We start from the raw sequence: 25,205 nt of genomic DNA, 5'->3' as shown, positions 1-25,205 counted from the left end.
CGTTTTTTTCCCCAAAAAAGCCGGTTTTTTATGTGAAAAAACCATCGATTGAAAAAAGCCGGCTCTTTTGCATCTCTAATTTCTCAAAATCAGCTAAACGGAATCTTTCTCTTCTTCAAATGACACATTTAACTGATGACAGTTACTTTATTTATTTAAAAAGTAATAAAGTTTTAATATGTTTTCTGTGCTTAATAGCTAGTCAACTAATTGTAAAGGCTCTCAGGTAACTAAATGATGATTAACATATACGAGGTGTGTTCAAAAAGTATCGAACCTTATTTTTTGCCCGCGTAAACCAATGAAGCGCGGGACACTTCCTTCAATATAAATGTAGAGGGGACACTCGTGCGCAATCGTGAAATTTTTCTCTTCCGCAGAAAGCATCAGTCGCTGTCTGTCGGCCAAAGAATGAAGACGTATTCAGCGGCCGTCGAATTTCAGTTTTTTGTAAAATGGCAGAAAAAAGTTGAACAGTCATATTGCATCAAATTTTGCCAAAGCTTGGCAATACCCAAGATGAAATCATTCAATCGGATAGGTACATTAAATTTTGAACGAGAATTTGAGCATTAGTAGAGTGTCCACAAGATTTGATTCAGGTTTTCATAACCAAACTCAACATCACTGTGTGCCGTCAGGCTCCCTAATCACCCGATATGCTCCGTGTGACTTTTGGTTATTTCACAAACTGAAAATACCACTAAAAGGTGCCCGATTTGAGTCAAAAGAAGACATCATCCGGAATGCGAGGACACGGTTGTACACCACTCCAAAAACTGCGTTTCAGAAGTGTTTCCAACAATGGCGGAAAGGCTGGAAGAACTATGTGCGTTACCAAGGAGGCTACTTTGAAGGGAATTAGTGTTTTGGATTTCAAATCAAAAATGTATTTTTGCCAACCAAAGGTTCGATACTTTTTGAACCCACCTCGTATGATTTCTGTTCGTATGGAGCCAAGTTTGATTCTGAATAGAAAGCACAAATGAAGACAATAAAAATGTCAAGTGTTATCTTTATGTGAGTGTTTTATGATTTAAATTTCATTACGAAGGTTATAACTATCCTTACTGCATTTGACTAATAAAGCTTAATATTATTTTTATCCAAAGTAGTTTATATCCATCATGCGTTACGCAGAGAATAAATACAAATTCAAACAACACATTCCAGTAATCTTTCAATAGGATTGAGTGCAAAAATATTTATTGTTCAAATTTTTAAGAACTAATTTATCTAAGTACGATATACATATGCAGGAATCAAATATGATACCTTATGTCACCTTATTACTTTTACCTCGCAAGAAATCTGCGAAAGGTAAATTCACTTTCAATACAACAAAGAGTACATTTTCGTAAAGTGTTGTTAACGTAAAGATATTTTTTTTTATTCCTATATATAGATAGGAATACAATACTTTACAAAAAGGTCTGATTTTAAACAAGACTATGTTTTGTGTTTTGGGACTGACACATATATAGACTCATAAAATTAGTTTTCACGTTCTTTGTTCTTCAATTCCTTTTCGATTTTTAGCGTAATATTCTTTTCAACTGTTCCAATATAATTAATACGGTAGATTGGAAACATTACTTGAAAATCAAAAGAAAGTACCGAAGATTATTCTAAGACATACGTTTCTTAACTTTTCTTACGCACTAAACGAACACTTGAAGCATTTACAATTAGGTTGTTTTATTTGGTAATTTTATAATTATGTTTTTACATTTTTAACTTTTCGTAGGCAAAACAGGCGCTAAAGTCAAGTGGAAACATGTCAACAAAAGCCGAGGAATTGCGGGAAAAAGCGGAGAATTTTTTAGATGAACTGGAATCAACACGGAGAAATATCGATGGTATAATAAGTCTTTATCAGTATTTACTTTTATTTACTTTTTTAAAAACTCTGTTTATCAATTGCTTTGAAGGATTTATAAATTAATTTTATTATGTTGATTTTACCATCTCAGTTAAGGATCTGGATTCTTGACTATAAGATCCCAGAGGTTTTATATCGGAGGAATTAATTTGCGTCTGGAAATCTAGTGTAGATACAAATTATTGGACCATTTCAGAAGGTTATGTTTTCACTAATACTATACATAAATACATGACCTTAGTATCACTGGGAAGAGAAAAGTTTGAAGTTTTATTCTGACTTTAGATGCATTCGATATGAACCCGACGTGTAATACAGCAGATCCAAGCGGTGATCCTGTTCTTGCCAAACCTTCTCAAGCATGTCTGGTGTGATATTCTCGATGACTCGGATAATGCGCCTTCTCAATTTTGGCAGTATAGCTGGAAGTAGAGGGATGTAAACTTTACTCTTGACGAAACCTCACAAGAAGAAATCACACACTGTGAAGTCCGGTGAATATGGTGGCAATATGCAGAATGTGTTGGGTGCTGCCGTTGTTGTACAATCAACCCATCTTTCTGGCAGGCAGGGAGGCAAAATTAAAAATGAAAAAAGAAAAAAACTTAAAATAACATGAAAAATGGCAAGTTAAAATAACATGAGAATCTCAAAAATCATGAGAATAACAAGAGCTAACATAAGAACCTCAAAAACTATGAGCATAATATGAGACAATGTAAGATGATCTGCCGTATTACAAATAAGGCTCACATTGAGAACATCTAAAGTCAGAATAAACCTTCCAATGACACAAAGATCACGTAGTTATTATAATTACATGGGCGGTTTCAGATTAGCTGCAAATCACCCCTAAATATTGAAAAACATTTTTCGGATTAAAAGGATTGTAACCGCTTTCCGGATCTGCCCCCCTGATGTCCCACCAAACAGTACTTTCAAGAGACCTGGACTTACCTGGTTAAGACATTGAAGAACATTTCCAAAAAGAAATTACAGAACTTTTCCCGGATCGCCCTCCGGTCTCAATAATGAAATGAGCTTCAAGCACCGAGAGGTTCGGAGTCTCGTCTCGAAATCCTCACGGACGTTTAGATGGTCACTTAAACCACGGCGCGCATAAACATCATTCATACATGTGACAAAAACACATTAAATAAAATGACACTATGCTTATTTATTAAAAAACTAATAATAAAAATAATGTAGGAGAAAAAGATAATCACAGCACACAACACTGAACATATAAGTATTTTCACTAATAGAATTGCACTTCACTATAGCTCTTTGTATTATAGCCCTTTGTATCACGTATATATATGATAATGGAAGTTTCACTATAGACACTTTTCTCACACTAATAATGCACACGGGAGATTAGCACTATGGGATAGCACTGGGTAATGCCACAAAGTAGTTGTGTAGCTGCTGCACAAATCCACAGAAGTTAACTCTGGTTTCAAATAAATAAATGCAGACAGGCACTAAATAAAATCCAAATATTGGAGGGCCCGATTAAAACTGATACGCACTGGGTTTGGGAACCTGGGACTTCACTAATGCGGGGCTAGCCGTAATATAAGTTCTTCATTAGCTTATTAGCATACGCCCCTTTACATAATGTTGTACCAAATCCAACGAGCGTAGTGGTTGCTTGAAGATACGGAGTAAAACTCCTCGAACTGAGAGGTTCGAGATACGAGCTGCATTGGCCGACTGGTCAGTGTTGGCAGTCCATATTGAAATGTGATCAGGTTAAATCACCTGTATGTATATGCAAATTGAATGTTAAAAGAATTGACGTTAATTCATAGTTCGCTGGCCACGATACACAAATCATTGCGACAGCTTCGTCGTGAGAACGTTTAAATAACGAACTGGCAGAGCGATATGGTTGGCGACGATCTGGCGTTTAAACACTTGGTCTGCAATATTTCCATAAATGATTGATATAGTTCCAAATAACTATAGAACATAGTCTTTGCATGTTAATAAGTAAGGAGGAAACACTGCGAACTCAAATAAGAAAAGTAAGTCTATCATAAATATAGTTCAGAAAATGAATAAGTTCTTTGTAGCTCACCAAACTATTCTCACCACAAAACAACGTTTCAAATATATATATGAGTGAACGATAAAAGACTCCTTTGTTCTATTGCGTGGGAAGGAAGCAATTGTCACTGAAGAAAGAAATTATTTGCGTCGCAGAAATAAAGTATAAATTGAAGAATAATACGAAATATACAGAGCGTCCACAAAAATTACTTCTATAATCTGGTGACGGTTATAGGATTATTTTGCGAAGAACGCTGTACGTGCTGACGTCTACTTGGCTGTTCATCAATTCTACAGTTCTTACAATGAAATGACGAAGAAGAGTATAGGAACTAGAATAAAAGAAATATAAGATACAAAAGTTTAGGATTGTGTAGTTTCTGGCTTATCAAAATACCTAGACATAACCATACACAACTTACAGGAAGGTTATTAAGAAAACTTCATCCTAGTAGGAAGAGATGTGCCCGAGTTATATTGCATTAGAACGTGGCATCCAACATTAAATTTGGACAAATGTAATCACGACATGAATTGGAATTTAGTTATAAACATCAATCAAAAACGCAAACTCGTGTGAGTTTAAATTGCATAGGTAACACAGTTTATTTTTATTTTTATTTTTTTTCAGTTTTGTAAATAGACTATAAGTTGAAGCAATTTGTTTTAGTATGGGTTAGTGAACAAAAGAAAGAAGAAAGCAACTGAAGTGAAGGGAAGTTAAGTGTTTACATTGTATAAAGTAAGAGAGAGAGGGAGTGTGTGTGTGTGTGTAAATAGTAACGCTTAAAATTGTTTTTTATGTTGTATCACCAAGTTAGTGTTGAGTTAGTGTGTGCAATGATCACTAATATCAAATCCAAAGATTCATTGCTGCAAAAATAAGCCAGTAAAACACATGGTGAAATTCCTGAATAATGCCTTTAGCTCCTAAACGAATTAAGGTTCATGTTTGGTGTAAGGAATTAAATTTACGTATAGGAGAGTTGTCCGTCCCAAGTTTGAAACGCATTTTTTGTTTCCAGTCTGGAACTATCAGGAAAGGATTTATTAGTATTATTTTTTAAAACACTTTCATTTATTATTTTTTAAAGATATTGTGGCATATCTGAAGAACTATGCACTAGGAGAGACTCCATCTATAAGCGTAGATGCAGCCTTGAAAGAAGCTGAATTTCTTCTAAATCAAATTAAACAGAGAAACTTCCAACCATATCATGGAAGAGCTCAGAATGAATTAAGGTACTGCTTATATTCTTTTCTTCTTATTTTCATACATATTTTAAACCTATTATTGGGTGTCTATTATGGGGTACATACATGTATGCTCCTATCTTATTAGTCTAATTTAAACATATTCTAGATAATTGAGGTAATGGGAAAGAAATTCTTTCAACAATTTTCTTTAAATGTCTATTTATTGTTACGGTTAAATAGAGACAACTACTGTGATTTTACATATTAACGCATTTGAATTAGGGTATTCATTTTGGGAAGCTGTTAATGTTATATAGAAAACTTAAAAAACAGCAGTTGGATTTCGAACTGTTCATATTTCACTGTTCGAACTGTTTAAGCAATTATACGTGTTTTCCACGCTATGATTCTTGAATATTGCAATCAAGTACTTTGTCAATAGTAAGTTTTAACCTTAAAACTGTCCATGGATCACCCATATGATCCATGACGGAAGAAGTTCTAAACTGTCCATAGATCATTGACGTGATACATAAACAATCAATATGCAGCAAAATAGTTTTCGTTTCGTGTGATTGTGTTAATGAGAACCCGAAATATTAAAAATAAATAAATAAAAATCGAACCTTATAAATTTCTAAAATGGCTGCTCGGTTCCGGCTTTTCCTAGCAATTTCTTGAACAATTTAAAGATTAATAAAAAAAGCGAATAATTTTAAAAACTATTATTCTGTCGACTTTGACATGTTAAGTGTGTAATAATTATTCTAAATAAATTCACAGTAATATATAATACAAAGTATAGGATATATGTTCGGAGATATATCTACCAATGAGAAATTAAAATATCTTGACAAGCAGTAATGAATATGGTCGCCCGGGTACGTTTTTCAGAGCGAAAAATTCATCAAGTTTTATCGCCAATACACACACAAAAGATCACTATATTTTCATTCATCTCAACAGATTTCCACGTGCGCTCCTTTGGTTGTTTGACAATGGTCAATTCAGTAACTCAGTCTTCCTTCAGGTTTTCTGGAATATTTAATTCCTTAAATTAAAATTCCAAATTATATCGGGAAACTTCGTTTAAACCACACATTTGTACGGTTTGCTGTATGGTACCATTAGTTCCGTCTATAGCTTCAAGATGGTAGCGTAGCGCCACGTCGTTAATATTCGTTTTCACAATGAGGTGGCTGTTACTTAGTTCAAAGTTAAGAGCGGAAAGTAGATTATTAACTGTTCATTGTTAGCTGTGTTTCTTTAATTTATATTTCGTTATTGTGTGGAAGAATTTTCATTTTATTGTTGTAGTGGATCAGAAAGTTAGAGCTTTGTTAGCGACAGTGAGAAAACGAAAATTCTCGGGATTTTATAATATATATAAAATTCGGATATATATATATATAATGTATGTGTTTTTAATTTAGAAATTTCTCTTTTAATTTCAGTAAAGCTGAAACGTTATTGCAAAAAGTCCGAGGTTTACTTTTTAATAGAACTCACTTAGAAGACATGCGGACGAAGCTGAATAATTTGCAATCTCGCCTTGACGACTTCGACAATATACTTGAGAAAGTGACAGCAGATTTGAATGAGGTTTGAAACTCTTCATAGTATAACGATGAGAGAATTTGATTATTTTTCCAAATTCGTACTTCTAGCTGTTAAATAATCCTCCTGACTCACTCGTTTTTTGGTGATCAAGTAGTATTTCAAAGAAATAGTTTATTTTTCTTTGGTGTAGTACTGTGTAGTTCCTAACTCTTGTATGGTAATAAGTTATATTTGAAATGAAAAACTTACAAATTCAAGGATGTTACAAACATATTTTCATATGTCATGTCTTATCGATTTAAGTTGATTTGAGTTTGTAGCAACATCATGTTCGCGAGCTTTTATATGTTATTTATTTCATTATTTCGTCATAAATAATACACATCTTGGACCATAAAAATTCGACACGTCCATTTATGATGTTAATAATAATAATAATAATAATAATAATAATAATAATAATAATAATAATAATAATAATAATAATAATAATAATAATAAAAATAATAATAATAATAATCTATTATCATAAATCTAATTCAGAATAAAATTAAATAGTTACTACTTATTTCGTACTCCCATTTTCATATAGAATTTTCACATATAATACTAATTTTCAAGTACAAAATGCAATATTTAATAATATGTTATATAGTCTTATACAGTTTTAGTGATTGATATTTTATAATGTTGGTATTGGCATATATAATTTTTTGAAATTACTTTTTCAAATGTATATATATGTATAATTTTACTCCTAGTAACTTTCTTGGAACATTTTATATTATCTTTAGCATTTTTATATACTACAATTTGTTTTTTTTTAGTTAACTACATTTCTAGATTTTCATAAACACCAATTATGTAAAAGCAGTATTTTATTTAATACTCCTTGATATGTTTTAAAAATTGGTTGTTTGTTTTACATTTTATGAAAGTTTATTGGATATACATTTAGCACAGTATTCTGCCCTATTTCCAAACATTTTAATATTGTGTATTGAAATAGTAAAATTAGATAATTTTTCTTATATAGTAATTATGTGTTTCGCTGAGTTTCGTGGGGTTTTTGTAATTCCTTTTTGGGGCTCTTCCCTTTTTTACTCACCATACGCTCTTCTGTTATTTATTTGTGTTTATTATCTATGGACATTAAAGAATTTATTTAATGTAATTTCACATATATAAGACTACAACGAAGAAAGTTAAGATTCCTCTGAACAATCAGCTCCAATGAACAATTTCGAACTCTCACTGACAGCTCTAACGACGCTTTCAGTGGGAGTTCGAAATTGTTAACAGATACAAACTGAGATCTCGAATCAGGAAGGGGCCGCGGTGGCTCAGTGGTAGAGCGATCACCTCTGGTGCTTGGGGTCCCGGGTTCGATCCCAGCCCCCGCCAAGTGAGCTTTGTGGTGGACAAACACCGTGTGCGTGGATTTTCTCGGGGTTTTCCCGTTTCCTCCTACTTTCTTCATTCCACCATTTCATTCATTACTCATCATCACCGTCTCCTTTAACCTAACCGGCATAACCGTGGGACGTAAAACTCAAAAATTCCGTTTCATTTCCTTTTCGAATCAGGAACTGTTAAAACAATGTACTTCCTGGATTAGTATACTCATTTCTGAAACAGTCAACTTTTTTGCTTCAGGAAATAGCAAAAACATTAGATCAAACTAAAATATCGCATCAAGATCACGTAATATTAGAGAGATGGAAGCACAATGAACAGTTAGCGTTCTGGCTTCGCAGTTGGGAAGCTATGGGTTCAAATCCAGTGGGGTATCTACCTTGTTCAAGTTTTTACTTTTCTCAAATAAGATTCTGATCATTAAATGTAGATAGGAACACGATGGCTGTGGTAGAGCGCTCACCTCTGATGCGACATGTCCCTGGTTTGATCCCAGGCCACTTAAGTTTGAGGTGGACAACATCATGTCCGTGGGTTCTCTCGGTTTTTCTCACATTTTCATTTCACTAATTTATTATCATTCTACTTCATTAATAATTCGTCTCCTTTAGCTTAAAGGACGTAATCGTGGGACGTTAAACTGGAAATCTTATTTTATTTCATTTCATTTTATATAGATTAACTTCGTTTCAAAATTCCTTTCCATGATACATTGTTAATTGACTCTGATGTAAAATGTCTTCGTAGCTCTACCTAAATAGATAAACAGATACAAACCAATAAAGAACGGAACAGCTATATTTAAAGTGTTTATAGAGTTATAATAAGTCACTGCTTTCTTTTTCAGAATTTTATTTGCATTTTTACTATAATCATTTAATTTAGCCATTTTACCATATTGAAACTGTATATATAGAACACACATTTTTACAGAATCATTATTATATCTTACGGTTTTCTTCATAACTAAAAGTTAATTTAAACTTAAGTTAAGTTAAGTTAAAGCAGATCATAATTAAAAGTTAATTTTAAATATTTTCTCAAGCTATATCTTGATATAATATGCAACCATGACATGAATGAGGTTATTACTTAAAATTATAATCAGGAAGAAAAACATCTATGTATATATATATATATATATATATATATATATATATATATATATATATATATGAGTGTAATTAATATTTCAGGTCAGTGACTTATTAGATAACAACAGAGTGAACTCAGAAAAGTTGAAGATAAAAACTGACAAGATCATATCTACTGAGAAAGAGATTCAGTCGTTCATCGAAGAGGGACATCGATATAACAGTGATGCTGAAGATCTTCTGAATGAAGCTATTGACAACTTTCTGGTACGACTTACATGGTATTCTGTTTGTAATTGATAAATATAGGAAGTCTTTCAAAATTCATGTTAGGCTGCTTTAGCAACAGTACCAGCAGATCATACGCAAAGAAACCTTGCACTGTAGACAAAATCTTCTTTTCCCATCTCTTCCAATAAAGAAAACTGACATTAGAGCAAAATATATTAGCACAGACCCCTTATATGCATAAAAGAACTCAAACAATAAGTGATTCTTGTACGTTTTATTACTATAAAAATAAGATTCTCGTTTTAATCATGTTCTTAGTTTTGTTTATTTGTTGGTTAGTTGTAATACTTGTAATAATATTCTAATCATCTTGAAATAAATTTTCTTTGCAGTACCGCTTTCCAATTTTTGTTGCTGTAGGTAGCTTCTATACTTAGTCACTTCGGTCCTGCGGATTTTTTAATCAGAGCTATGTTTACCAATAGTTACTAAAATAATGAAATGTAATTCATTATACGTTCCTTATTATGACGAAATTCTCAGACAAAATTATCCTTTTTGTTCTTGCAATCTTTCTATTCTTCTTTGTAAGTTGCGTATAAGTTAAGTTATTGTAATTAAATATCTACATATAATTTTTAATCAGTCCTGTAATTTTTCCTAATATGGTAACATTGAGAAAATGAAATTTATATTTATCCAACAGGATCTGAAAGATTTTCAAGTCCAATTGAATAATGATACAACTTATCTTGAGCGTCGAGAAGGAATTTTGGCCAGACTGAATCCGGAGTACAGAAAGAAATACGTAATTCCAGCTCAGATACATGCAAACAAGCTTCAGGAACGGGCTAAAACTTTGCGAGAGTAAGTGTTTCATTGAAGATCAGCATACTGGTACTCATCTAGTAATTTTGATTTCTTTATCGATGCGTACAAAGTGTTCCATAATTACACTTAAGTGCCAAAAGTCATGAGATAGCGGATCGAGAACTAATTAAGTTGCAGAAACATCACGGAAAACTGTAGAATGGCGCAAAGTAGTTTTAGTGCTATCAATTTGACTTTCGTGAATGCAATGAAACCTCGTGTATCGTGGTTTTGGCAACCAGGTGGGAATTATAGCGTTTGAACTCGGAATGATACTACTATTTGATTTCGGAGATTTTGAACTTTTCTCATTCTCCACTGTCAAGAATGAACCGTTAGTATTGCATTGGAGGTATCACGACCCATCAGGAACAATGCAGTGGTTACTCACGTGTGCTTGAATGACTGCGACCGACGATATCTGGATAGATTTGTTCGGGCATACATATAAGCAATAGTGCATGCACTGAGAACACGAATTAATGCAAGAACGTCCCAGCAACATGCATTAGAGACCAGTGCAGCACAATTTGGTGCCAATGGTGTATCACTGCCACAGAACGACACGAGTGTCGCTACTAACCACTAGCCATCGGAAGCGGTAACTCACATGAGCTCAGGGACACGTGAATTAGGCCTTAGATGACAGGCAATGTTTTGCGTGATCAGATGAGTCACTTTTCCAGTTGGTACGCGCAGATGCTAGGGTTCTGGCGTGGCGCAGACCTTGTGAAGCCATGGACTCAAGTTATCAACAAGGTACCCTCCAAGCTGGTAGTAGATCCGTATTAGTTTTGAGCATGTTTACTTAGCACGTTTGGGTCTTCTTGAACCGGACGTTGACTGGTCATCGCCATGTTTAGCTGCTTGGCGACCATCTCTAGCCCTTTATGGACTTCGTGTTCCCTGTCAATAATGGGACTTTCCAAGATTACAATGCGCCATATCATCGAGCCGCAATGATGCACGACTGATTTGAGGAACATTTTGGCCACTTCTAACGCATGACTTGGTTTCCTAGATCTCCAATATTAATCCTGTCAAACAGGATATCATCGAACGGGCCATTCGTGTCCAGATCCTTTACCTGCACGAACCACTGAATTGAGGATTACAATTACAAGGACTGCACTTAGCCATGCACGAGGAGGCCCCACACGTTATTAGTTAAGCATCCGGTGACTTTTGGCACTTTAGTGTATTTTTATCAAGGAGAATGTTTGAAGTTCCTACGGAAAAGTGATTATAATATAATTCAATATCTTATAGATTTTATTTCATTGATTTCACTTTAACGCTTATTTTGAGCCCCAAGGCTATATTAGATGTGATCTGCTTCCTAAAATGTAAAATTCAAACCAGTATTCATGATTTTAATCGAGACGTATACTCACACTACAAAACCTGGTATTACGTGCACGAAACATGCATTTTACTAACTTAGCCAAGAAAGGAACATCTATTAAACTTTGAGGTAGTGCGGTAATAAGGACGAGGGGCTGCTGAAAAGTTCGCAGATGAAGTGCACTTGGAATGATGAAATTTTAGTTATTCTACACTTCAGTTATTCCAAAGTTCAGTATACTTCTTTTGACGGTGCTCCAATTTTTGCAGACCAGTTAAAAAATTTCTGAAAACTTCCTCGAACCACTGTTCGTAGTACTAATCACGTCTTTATCAGGTCTAAAATGGCGTCCTTTCAAATGTTGTTTGAGTTTGGGGAATAAGCAATAGATTGACAGAGCTAAATCTGGGAATAAGAAGGATGATCTAGACATTGAAATCCTAGATCATGCAATGTCAGTTGTGTTTACTGTGCTCAATGGACAGGAACATTGTCTTGAAGAACAGAATTCCTTTTTTAAATTTTCCATGACGGTGCACTTTCAATTTGTTCTTCAGTTTTGTGAATAGTGCAGAGTAATACTCTATATTAAGTGTGTGACCCGTGGACAGCTAGTCTATGACTACGACTCCATCTTTATCCCAGAATAATGTTGCAAACACTTGCTCAGCCGACTTCTGTTTCTTGAACTTCTTGAGACAAAGGGAACCTGAGTCCCGCAATTCCAATGGCTGTTGTTCCGTTTTAGGATCGTAGTGGTACAATCGCGTTTCGTCCATGGTTACTATTCGTCACAAAAATTAGTCGTCATTGCAACCAAAATTGGGGATGACTTCCCTTGATGGCCTTACTCCTTTATACTTTTGATCTGCTGACAGATTTTTGGGAACTCATTTTGCCGAGAGATTGCGCGTGCCCGAGTCATTATGAATTATGCTACTAATACGTTCCCAAGAAATACCCACAATCTCTGACACACGTTTTGCTGAGATTCTGTGATTTTCAAGAGTAATGTCATTAATTTCATCCACAATTTCAGGGACAGTCACTGTTTTTGGTCTTCCTGCAAGTGAAGCATCATCTGTTGGGAAATCGCCACGTTTAGACTGTGCCACTAGCTTCAATACCACTGTATGTGACGGATGAGAATTTCGTAATGTTTCAGTGACTTCCTCATAATTTTGCTTCGGTGACTTTCCTTGGTGGAACAAAAAGTTAATGACAGCTTTAATCTCTATGTTCGTAAAATTCGTTGGTTGGGCACGCATGATCACTTCAGGGGTCTGGAAAGCACAATAAGAATTTTGTTATTAATATGAAAATTTATATTTGTACATACGGAGATATGTTCTTTAAAACTGTACAATTTCATCATTCTACCTGGACTCCTTCTGGGTTGAGCTACAAATTTGTCAGCAGCTCCTCGTAGTTTTCGATAAAATGAATACCACAAGTGGGGAAATAGTTCATTTTAGTGTATACAACTAAAACCCACTTGGCGCAACGGCCCGATTTGTGGGCCTGAGCCGCTCCACGCCATCTGTTAGCAATTGGTGGAACTACATCCAACCTAGCGGCGAACACTGCCGCCGCGTCGCCTTATCGCTAAAAGTCGTATCGGAGCTTTCTAGACCTAGTAGCCGTTACGTCTTTATTCACGTGACTACCCAGTTTCGCCTCACGACGCTGAGCGGACGTCGAAGATTGGGGAAGCACCGGCCGGGAATCGACTCTAACCACTAGACTCAGGTGTCCCCCGTAGTGTATATAACTACTTATCAAAAAGTTTCAGCATAGCACAGCACAAAATTAAGCTGAAATTGGGACATTGGATTTCTTTTGTTCATTATTCTTGAAAGCGATTTTTTTTGTTCATTATTTTTAGAAGAATTTGCAGTTATGATTGTACTAATAGTGTGGTATTGAGCTCTCTCATGACTATATGACTAGCATACATACACGTCTTCGGCGAGGGAGACACGAGTTCTGTTCTCCGTGGTTCAGATCTCATATTAAACTGCAGAGTCACGTCTCATATAGTCTCAGTGCTGAAAAGGGATGTGCAGGGTGGTCCGTAAGTCTTAGTACAGTGGATTATTTTGGAAACAAACACGATTAAAGCAAATCTGACTAGCAGAGGGTGGACTTGGGTAAAGAAGCTACCGATTGATGCATGCGTCGTGAATCTTGGTGGATGCATCTTGGATCCAGGTTATTTTTTTCAAATAGGAAGGTAGGCATGTGACACATCAATTAACACTGTTTTTGCAGAGGAATGCAGTCCCGCAAGCAAAAATGCGTTATCATGTCCCGTTCCAAAGTTGTGAGGCCCCAAAGTTGACGGTTTTCTGTTTCCTTGCAGGGAGAGCGACATGGCACTAACGCTGCAAGAAAGACGTGACGCCCCAAATTTGACAGATTTTCTGTTCGTTGCAGGTAGAGGGAGATGGTACTGACGAAGCAGGAAAGAATTGAGGTCATCCTAATGTCTGGGAAAGAAGCAGTTGTGTGATTGCCCAGAACTTCAACGCGCGCCATCCCGAACGACCTGCAATAAGCCACAACACCATTAGAAAATTCAGTGTAACTGGTAATGTTGCCGACAGACTACGATCAGGTCCCCCACGAACCACAACAGATGAGGAGACACCCACAAAGGTGCTTGCTGCGAGTGTGAGAAGTTCGAAGTGCAGCACAGGACAACTATCAGCGATAACTATTCTGGGCAACCCTTCAAGCTGCAGCTTGTCCACAATTTTTCAGAGGATGATCAAGACCGGCGCGTGGAATTCGCCAATTGGGCTTTGTCACAGTATGCCCGAGATCCGCATTTCCCAGCCAACATTCTCTTCACAGACGAGGCAAACATTTATTTAGATAGGAAAGTGAGTTGCCAGAACATGCGATATTGGTCGGATGCAAACCCACATGCGATCAATCCCTGCAGGAGGGTTACCCTTGCTTATATCATGGTGTGTAGTGTGGCATATGGAACACGTCGATCATAGGACCCTTATTCATTCCTGGTACCCTAAATGGTGTCCGATATCTGGACATGTTAACGGGAGTTGGTGTTTCCGTTGCTTCTCCGCCCTGATGCCACCTTGCCGCGATATTTTCAGCAAGATGGTGCCCCACCGCACTATGCGCTGCCTGTGCGGGAATGCTTGGATCTGGATTTTCCTAGACGTTGGATCGGTCGTGGAGTGGCCAGCCCGGTCGCCGGACTTCACTCCCTTGGATTTTTAAGGGGGATACTTAAAACACCTGGTGTATCAGGAGAAGATTCGAAATGTTGCACACCTATAGGGACGTATTCAGGATGCCTGTGATAGCATCACCCCCGCTGTTGTTACGGGTTCAGGAGGACTGGATTAAGAGACTCCGGTTGTGTGTTGTAATGGACAGGCAACATGTGAAGCACATCCTGTAGGTGGGATTAGGGGTGTTCGATAAGGCTGAGGACCTATCGAACTTCGGGACTGAAAATTTATCGAGTTGTCATCGGTTACTCGAAACCTTTCGAGTATTTGAAATTATCGAAGTTTCGGGTATTATCGAAATTTCGAGTATTATCGAAGTTTCGGGTATTATCGAAATTTCGAGTATTATCGAAGTTTCGGGTATTATCGAAATTTCGAGTATTATCGAAGTTTCGAGTATTATCGAAGTTTCGGGTATTATCGAAATTTCGAGTATTATTGAAGTTTCGGGTATTATCAAAATTTCGAGTATTATTGAAGTTTCGGGTATTATTGAAGTTTCGGGTATTATCAAAAGTAGTGATGGACAGTTCGGTTCCTTCACTTCTCCAATGATTCCTTCTTGCAGCCAAACTAGTCAAACAACATTTTTCATCTGATAAGTTATTGCAAAGAGAAAGGGATTGCTTTTTCGTCCCCTCCCCCCGCCACACACACAGAAAGCGTTCATTTTTTCCCTGAATTTTATCTCTTGTTTGTTATTTGCTAACAGCTAGTGTATTAGTGTTGCCAAAGATACGGTCTTAAACGTACAAATAGGGTAATTTGCTCTTCATACGATATAGTATACGTCCAACACCTCAACCATATTAATCATGCACGGTGTTGCTAAAATGTTATAGCAAAATTTTATTTTTAAGCTAAATGTGTTATCTTCTGTCGTGTTTGCTTTCTCTTAATGGCCACTAGTTCACACATTGCTGCAAACAAATATAATGATGTTTTGGGCGCAAACTCCCCCTTTAGCCTTTCAGTAAAATAAATGTTAGTCATATCAGTGGTGATTTCAGGGGTTGTTCAGGAGGAATATTTCCCCACAAACATATCTCTGATCATGTTCACCGTGGTTTACCAGTATTTTTGCCACTTTCACCCTCCGTGTATTCAAAATCTCCCGGGGTAGGATTACCATAATTTCTGGATATTTTTAAGAATGATGTGTGTGTTTATTGAGAAGTTAAGAAAAGTCTAATCTTAACTTCCTAAAATGCTTATGCTCATTTTCTATACTTAAAAAATATTTTTTATATTATTGTCTTAATTATTTTCCTGAGTAAAGTATTCTTGCGAAGAACACCTTATCGTTATTGATTTTTTCATAAATATCAGCACAAGACAGAATGCAAGCCAAGCACTTGACCAAACACAGCGAAATTTCCCAGTCTTCCATTTTCCCTAAAATTTCGGGTATTAGTTAATTCCAGACAATTTTCCGGATCGGGCTTGAATCTAGGACGAATGATAAGACTACGCGGGGGAAACCTTGAAATCATCACTAAGTTTAATGAAGGTGAAAAACGGAAATAAATCTATTTCCTCGACAGTGAATATACAGTGTAGCATATGTTCTATACAGTTGGTTTGTACATTATGATGAATCCACACACTAGCGGATCCAGAAGCGTCGTTTGGTGGAGGCAGATTGCTTCCTGGACGAATAATGTAGGTTTTAAAAACGTAAGAGTTTTGCATCAATTTAGAATAACGTGGTGCATTATTTTATATAGAGTGTTTCAAAACAACACCGCCAACGTTTGGGTTGCCACATTACCTAATTTTAGCGGGTACCACCAGATTTTCAGGTCTTATATTCGTCCCCCGCTTAATCATCTCTTAATCACGAAAAACCACCCGCTTTTTTGGATTGGAGAAAAATCTAGACGACTTTGTTGATAAAGTATTGTTATATTCAACGTAAACCGCTACATTTCTGTGTCAATCTCAATCGCGAATGAACAGATGACAGAAACAAGATGAACGGAAAAACTGTCAAATTATTACTACTGGTTTTGTACAATATGAAAGACGTATCATGCGTACAATTTTATGATAAGATTTTATGCCATCGAGATTTTTTAAAGGAAGTTAAAGGGAATGAAAAATGTAAAAAATTTGGCATAATCATACACATTTTGGTTCAACCCATGAATACTAATGTATGATCTCATGGGTGCGTATTTCTTTGATAACATTCTGTCCAGTTCAACTGAACACGTCTATGTTGTTACGTAATCTATATGTTCAACTAGTCTTTATATATTCAGAAATGATTGCAAATTGAACCTACGGATCCTTAGCATATTGTTTAGATTAGATTCATTATTAGTATTTTTTCTTTTAAAATGTTTATACTGTATTTCATATATTGTGAAACTGTGGTATTTTCGTATGTTAGTATGACTTCAAGTAGAAATCTTTGAAAATGATAAGAAATTTTATAAGAGATGGACCAAGACTCCTAAATATGTTTTAGCTTTCGTACGATAAAAGTTTAGAAATTATTTTGTATTCCTTAGAGAGAACGAGAAAACCGTATGAACAACATCTGCCATATATCGCTTGCTTTTTTTTTTTTTTTTTTTTTTTTTTTTTGAAAACTTCACACATCAGTACTCACACTATTTCTAATACACACATTCACATCAGTACTTACGGTTTAGAATCCCCCGCTTTTCTAATTTCAAAATATGGCAACCCTATCCTGAGACCAAGATAAAACAAAAAGTATAGACCAACCTGGGTGCACAAATGCTTCCTTTTGGAGTTATAGAATGCCGAAAACATGAATAAATGAACTTTATAGGTCCATAGCTCCAATACTATAGGATCTACCGTAGTCCGGTCAAGATTTTATTTAGGAACTAGTATGTGCCCTATCCAAATATCCAAGTTTCAGAATGATCCGAATATCCCACATGATCTTTTCGCTGACATTTTCACTACAGTAACTTAAACACAATTTCCAGCACCGTTTCAGCTTGAATTAGCAGTATAACCTTGTTTCCCATAGAAAAATCTGATTACAACCGAAGTGCAATGTAATCGTAATCGGTTTCAAAGACATTGGCTTCTTGTTTCAGAAAAGAAAGAAACAATGATAAGTAGTCTATTGTATGCAGGACACGACAGGAGAGATAGGGTCTAATATTTCTTTCAACAACTGCAAAGCAAGTAACTGCACGGCCATCTTTCTTTGAAAGTCTGTTTGCAACAATATACGAAGCAGCTGAGAGAACTCTTGAGGAAATAATGTTTTCTATTTTTCCTTAAGAAGTGATCGGAAGTTATTTTGATATGGAAATTGAATCAGAGCCATCGAAATGTAAGTCAGAGGATGTGTGTTTTTCTCCCCTTTTCCCCTTCATCCCTTTTGTCCCTCCCTGGTTCGATCCCCGACCAAGTAAGTTTGTGGTGGACAACATCGTTTCCGTGAATTTTCTCGGCGTACTCCCGTTTCCTTCCACATTCCCATTCCACCAATTATTCCATCATTAGGTCATTAAACTGGAAGATTTCACTTCATTTCATTTTCCTTTAGTCTTCGTTCTGTCATATGTAAAGTTCTCCCTTGTGCATAGCACCATGCCATGAGGGCATGTAGGGAGTGTGCCCTCAGTCGTAGATGAATGTGGTGTTGTCGGCACCACGCTTCGGCCGCATCCCCCCTCCCAGGTACGCATTGAATCTGAGGTTGGTAATGTCCAGAGCCGCACGGCATCTTATGCACAAAATCAAATATCGTAAAGTAACCAAGAGCAACAGATACCTGACATATGCATTTAGACCAATCCTCTTTAAAATCGGACAATTCATTCGAAAGTTATCGTAGCTTTCACACGCCTACGCCCAAAGCAAGAACAAATACTTCAATTCGGGAAAAATCCCCTTGTGGTATGGCAACCAAAACAATAGGTGTCTGGTGAAAGCAAACGAGAGCATTTTAAAACGAGTTCCATCAAAATCGGACAATCCGTTCGAAAGTTATCGTCGGATGCCACATACAAACAGACAGACAGGACGGTCTGTAATAGGGAGCTTCGCACCCAAAATTCTCAAGGTTTGTTTCACGACAATCTCAAATACTCGAAGGCATTCGAGCGCCGGAGAGTAAATTTTCGAAACGGAAGTTCGATAAGTCTTCAGCCTTATCGAATTTCCTTACCTCTACCTATATCAGTAGCTGTCTCTATCCAGAACTTAAAATTAAATCCTCGAAATCATATTAAAATTATTTTTCTGCCTGCCCCGTTATTGGCGCAATCGGCAAAGTGACTATTAGTAGACTAATGGTGTCTTGGATTCCAATTTCATTCAGGTGATGCATGTTTTCTCTTCCTCTTTCTCTCTTCTGACAGACTGCTTAAACCTTATACAGATCTGTGGGGAAAAAACTTTTCCTTCACTTCATTGCTAAGGAAAGAAGTTTTAAAATAAACACTCTGTATATATGTATACATATTATATACAACTATGATAACCTCGAATTCATTGTTTCTTCTGAACACTCCGATAATCCCGAACTTTTCAAAATATTCAAGCGACTCGACAAATGCGATCATATTGATATATTTCAGTATTTGCTGTTTTCAAACAATTCGAGACTCTCGAAGAGTTCGAGTGTCTCGAAGTTGTCTAATGTTTTTTACATTTCGAGTGCCTCGAACACTTCGAGAGTCCCGAACATTTCGGGAGTCTCGAACATTTCGGGAGTCTCGAACATTTCGGGAGTCTCGATTATTTCGAGAGTCTCGAAAGTTCGATAATTCGATAAAATTAAAATTCTTTATCGATGAAACGGTTTTGAAATTTTATCGAATTGTTATCGATTACTCGATTATCGGAACAGCCCTAGGTGGGATTTTGGAACATCATAACTTTGGAACGGGACACGGTAACGCATTTCTGCTTGCGGAACTGCATTCCCCTGCAAAAAACGTGTTAATTGATGTGTCACATCCACATCCCTATCTTCCTATTTGTAAAAATTAATCTGGATTCAAGATGGCGGCTCTCTTGATGGCCGACATTCATCACGCATGCATTAATCGGTAGCTCCTTTACCCAAGTCCACCTTCCGCTAGTCAGATTTGCCTTAATCATGTTTCTTTCCAAAATAATCCACTGTACTAAGACTTATGGACCACCCTGTAGAACAAGAAATTTCATTTACTTGATTCTTCATTCTAGATTTTACAAAAAAAAAAAAAAAAAAGTGTTCCACAAAAATGCAAATAATTTTAATATTGGTAACTGTGTATAGTAGTAATCTATCCTCGGTATTCATCTTTACACTTTGGAGCCGTAGCTCTAGAAACTTAATACCATATTAATTTTTGCTTTACCATAGTGAGTTATATTCCGTTACTTTTCTTCATGATCGCTTTTTGTTTATATATATGTATTTTCTTTTCTTTTAGTTTATTTACTGGTACTAGACACGTAGCTGATGATGCTTTGCGAGCTGCTCGTGCTTATCAAAGCATTGTAGATGCTCTTGAAGAGGCGAGAAATGCTGCAATCAATGCTAGTGATTCTGTGGATGATGCTTACGGAAAGGTTAGTTCTGAGTATAATACACATAATTGAAATGAAGAGATTATAATTAATATCAAAGAACCTAGTTAACTATTTGCTTCGGAAGACGTGAATATCATAAAGATGTTCTATTAAAAGAAAACATGGAAGGTGTTAAGTTACTTAGTAGTTCAGTTTATAAAAAAAAATCTTACATAATAGCTTTCTTTAAATTGGGGGTAACTTTAAAAAGTATTAATTTTATTATGTACATGTGATATTTCAATGTTAGGTATATATTTATACAGTATAAGTTAAACAATGACTGAACACACTTTAATCGCTGTAGTGATACGATGTGGAAACACAGCATCTTTGTGACATTTGTTGTGTGCCTTTTTGCTGAAACAAAGTAACAGAAAAACTATTTTTCAGGAGTAAATTATACCAAAATCCTTGCGTGGCAACATGCCAAACTAGACCAAACGCATTACAAAACTTTTTTTAAAAAAATCCGCTTTTTAATATTCATCGTTTTGGTGACCATTATTACCAGATTATTTATCAATTTCTTCTTGATTTTGGAAAGAAATTAACTAATTTTAGTGTTTGACATTTTCGTTTATTTGTAAATACATCATCTCACTTCTGTTTCATTACATGAAAAAAGTTTTAGCTAATTTATCTGAATAATACGAGCATTATGTGTTCACGAATTTCGAGATGGCTGATTTTTGTCCTTTCTGTGAGGATGATTCTGGGTCAGATTCCAGTGCAAGGGTATATAATATGAATCCTTCATTAAATTGTAAACCTACTAAGTGCTAAGAAAGAATGTTTAACTACAAATAACAGACAGCACATTGCGTTGAAGATTTCATAAAAAGAAACATTAATTATGGTGGTTCCTGTTGTATTCAGTGTTAATTAAATATTTCAAAGCATAAGTTTTTATTTAGTGAATTATGCTCTTTGAGTAGGTATACAAATGTTTAATGTAATACTGATAAATCTTCCTTTAAATGCTTTACTTTAAGCGCCTTTCATACGATTAGTTGAGATGGCCAAAAGCAGTGTGTCAAGTTAAATCCAAAAATAACGTACGTTAACTCATATTACATAACTAAGTAATATGGTACATAAGTATATGTAAATTTAGTATATCGTGTTTTATTTTTATGAGGACATAACTGAATTTATCAGAAGATGTTCGATTTTTTTTCATCAGCTTTAAGTTATAATTTCCATACAAGAAGTTAAAACACGGCAATAAGTTAAACGGAAGAAAATACCACTAATATTAGAACAAATATTCAATTAAAAAAATATTAATTTCCTTAACATTACCTATTTATATATAGTCAATGAAAGAAAATGCATTCTACATAATAGCGAACAGTGATTTATTAACGATGTTTATGTTCATTGTGTCTTAGTTTCTTGTTAAGCGAAATTGAATTTCTGATATCAATACGAGATTTTTTTTAAAAAAATCAGTGAATTGTTAAAACAAAAACAAAATGGTACCAAAATGTTCATAAATTCAAAGTTTACATACACACATTTCCTACTTTTTCACGTAGTCGCTTACTTATATTGAAGTGCTTATAATTGGATGCACAAGGTTTTATATTTTCATCTCAAAGGGAACCTGTGACTCAGTGGTAGAGCGTTCTCCTCTGATGCATAGGATCCTTAGTTTGATCCCAGCTCGCGCCAAGTGAGCTTTGTGGTGGACAAACATCATGTGCGTGAGTTTTCTTGGGGATCTTCCGTTTCCTCCCACTTTCTTCATTCCACCATTTCATTCATTTCTCATCATCACAGTCTCCTTTAGCCTAGCGGCATAACCGTGGGGCGTAAAACTTGAGATTTCATTTCATTTTCATCTCAAAGAACTTTGCCAATTGAATAGTGAATTTATCTCTAGCTATTTTGAGTAGATTAGAAAACAGAACACAATTATCATCCAATACGGTATTTGCACATACATTGATTTTCATTTGTTCACATTATGAAAGTGTAGTTGTACAAACAGCTGTTTAAGATTAAGTATGTAAAGACACACCAGGAAGAAGGAACTCAAAATTAACTTGAAAAGTTTGAAACAAGCACAAAACTGAGCTTTAAAAAAAGGATTGATTGTCGCTTTAAAATTTTTATCATTTTCTTAAAAAAAAAAGAAAAAAAGTAAATATTACGTCTACTTTTCCGTTTAACTGCATTTACTCAGATATGCTTGAACCAAGTTTTGAGTGACAAAAAATGTTCGCCAACTTGTCCTTTCTGAGAAGCCTTCATTTTCAACTTACTCTTAATTATACATTTAACGTATTTGCTTTTGTCTTCGAGGGAAGGAAAGTTGAAGCAATTGTTCCCACAAAAAACTGAGGAAGACCAAGTATCTACGTACTTCTTCCTTCCTCCGGCGATACTGCATTTGCTAATTGCTCTGATATCATTAAAATACGCGAAATGTAATTCTTTTATCTGTCTGGTTCCAAATAATATTCAGTGAGATGTATTACGCCAATTGGATTACATTAAGTAAAAATAGTATTATACAGGAGTAAAAATGGACTTGAAAAGTTAGGGGGATGCATGACGTCACGCCGTCCTCCGTGAATGTCTTTGCCCATTATAACTTTTTATTAAGTGGAGGGAGGCATAAATATTTTTGGAAGTTGGGGAATGACATGCCGCGTGTTTCCTCTCTTTTATCCCTGGTATTATAGATAAATTGGAAATATAAATAAATAATAACAAGTAATATGGGCGTTAATGTTAGGAGAAATATAACAACAATAGATACAATCTTCTAGTTAATAGTGTAGATTTTTTGTATGAGAATATACAAATTATTAATGTAAATGATCTATTCGAGCAAAATAAAAATTACCTGGCTGCATTAGATTGGCACCAAATATGCCCTTTGGTGCCATAAAAATTCGGTATTCTCGAAACCTACGCATGAGAGTTTATCTTCGAGCATGCCATTTTGTCCAACTCATGTGATCTATAGACTTATATACGAGGGTAAGTTAAAAATAATCTGCAATGTAGCTATAACTTTTGTTACATTGTTTATACTGACCTTTGTCCTAGTTTATTTTATTTCTATGGTATTATAGTCATGCTATGAAAGTTTGATCCTAATTCCTCCATTTGTCTTTCTTTGGTTGCAGATAGATTATGACCACTTCATTAGAAGATTGCACCAAAGAGGAACAACGAACAGTGATTTGTTTTTTGTGGTGGGAAGGTGTACTAGTATAAGGGGCTGCAATCCATTCATGAAATCCATGAAAAATTCAAAAATGGTCGCACAAGTGTTACGCACGAAAAAGAAGCCGGACGACTATCTACGGTTCCTTCCTCGTGTCTAACACTTGTGCGACCATTTTTTAATTTTTCAATCCATTCGTAGACACTCCGTTGCAGCAAGACAGTGATCCCGTATTGTGCCGAAAATCTTTGATGGATTGCGGCCCCTGATACACATTCCGACCACAAAAACTGTATCACTACTCGTTGTTCCACTTTGGTACAAACTTCTAATGGAGCGGCCATGATCTATCTGCGACAAAAGGAAAGACAAATGGAGGAATTAGGATCAAACTTGCATAGCATGACCACAACAGCATAAAATAAAATAAACAAAGACATAGGTCAATATGAACAATGTGAGCAAAGTTATAGCTGCATTACGGATAATTTTTGACTTCAATAGAAATTAGTTTGAGAGTTAATTATAATATTGGTTTTTTTCTCATTAACAGTGCTATATACTGTTGTCTTGCTAGCGTCGTAATGAAGAGATTGATAAAATTGTATTTCAGTGAGTTTCACTTTATTAGGAAACGTGATTTTTGTACAGCTTCAGTTTTTATATTTACAAGAATATTCATTATTCTCTATTTTCTCAAAAACTACGCGTGAACTTTTATATTGGCATATATCACTTTGTTCAGCCCAATGATATCTAATCTACTATGATGAGAAGGTAGGAGATTTAAAAAAAAAATGAAATTTAAAAATAACTTTGAAACTTGTACCTTTCTTATCTAGGTTTATCCTACTGACAAGGATTTGTCTGTTCCTGACAGAGCCAAATTGTCCCAAGATGAATCTAAAAAAATTCTGGAATCTTCAAAGGCGCTTCAAAATAAGATCAATGAATTACAACGTCAACTTGGTAGTGATCAAGAGACGCTTACTGAAATTCAACGTAGTTTAGCAAATGCTGATAAATCAAACAAGAAAGTGTCTAGCGAACTGGAAAAACAAATGAATGGTAAGATACGGAAAGGAAAATGGATTTTGTCGTATTTTTGCTTCTTAAAATAGTTTAAAATAATCACACATAATGATTGTAGTACCATCCGAAGGCTGAGGCTAGTGCAGGCTAGAATTAGTCGGAACCTCTATGATTTGTCTTTTACTATTGATATAGGCAATACCTCAAGGATCCCAACTTTGAGGTCATTTTTCTCGTGATCCCTGGACGGATATATTTTAAAATAATTTCGCTGAATTTAGCATCCTCAAATTAGTATGAAAAGCACAATTAGATATTTATCAAAGTGTGAGCTCTTTTTACTAGTGTCATTATCGTTCGTTCTTTCTATAAATGTTTATAATTGTCTATAAAAACATAGTCTTTTTGTTTGTGTTGTTGCCTACTAGTATATCTTGTTATTTAATTTTCTGGTATTGTTATATTGTTTTATTAGTTTGAATCATTATTAAGTGGAACATTGGAATGTGACTTTTACTCT

The 25,205-nt window shown here is 35.4% G+C and overlaps 1 protein-coding gene across 4 annotated transcripts in view; it reads left to right on the top strand.

Moving 5' to 3' along the window:
* LOC145674111 (laminin subunit alpha-2-like) overlaps positions 1 to 25,205 on the top strand; it is a 174,586-nt gene that overhangs the window by 90,636 nt on the left and 58,745 nt on the right. For all 4 annotated transcript variants that reach the window (XM_081743938.1, XM_081743936.1, XM_081743935.1 and 1 more), the window contains 7 exons: positions 1,748 to 1,859; positions 5,032 to 5,179; positions 6,589 to 6,736; positions 9,307 to 9,471; positions 10,142 to 10,302; positions 20,331 to 20,469; positions 24,496 to 24,721. In XM_081743938.1, coding sequence (XP_081600064.1) covers positions 1,748 to 1,859; positions 5,032 to 5,179; positions 6,589 to 6,736; positions 9,307 to 9,471; positions 10,142 to 10,302; positions 20,331 to 20,469; positions 24,496 to 24,721 — 1,099 coding nt within the window. The remainder of the gene's footprint in view (positions 1 to 1,747; positions 1,860 to 5,031; positions 5,180 to 6,588; positions 6,737 to 9,306; positions 9,472 to 10,141; positions 10,303 to 20,330; positions 20,470 to 24,495; positions 24,722 to 25,205) is intronic.

Source organism: Thermobia domestica, chromosome 2 (assembly GCF_964235325.1).
Source record: "Thermobia domestica chromosome 2, izTheDome1.hap1.1, whole genome shotgun sequence".
NCBI lineage: Eukaryota > Metazoa > Arthropoda > Insecta > Zygentoma > Lepismatidae > Thermobia > Thermobia domestica.
Note: the sequence above shows the minus strand (reverse complement) of the source record. Positions and strands in the feature narration are given on the sequence as shown.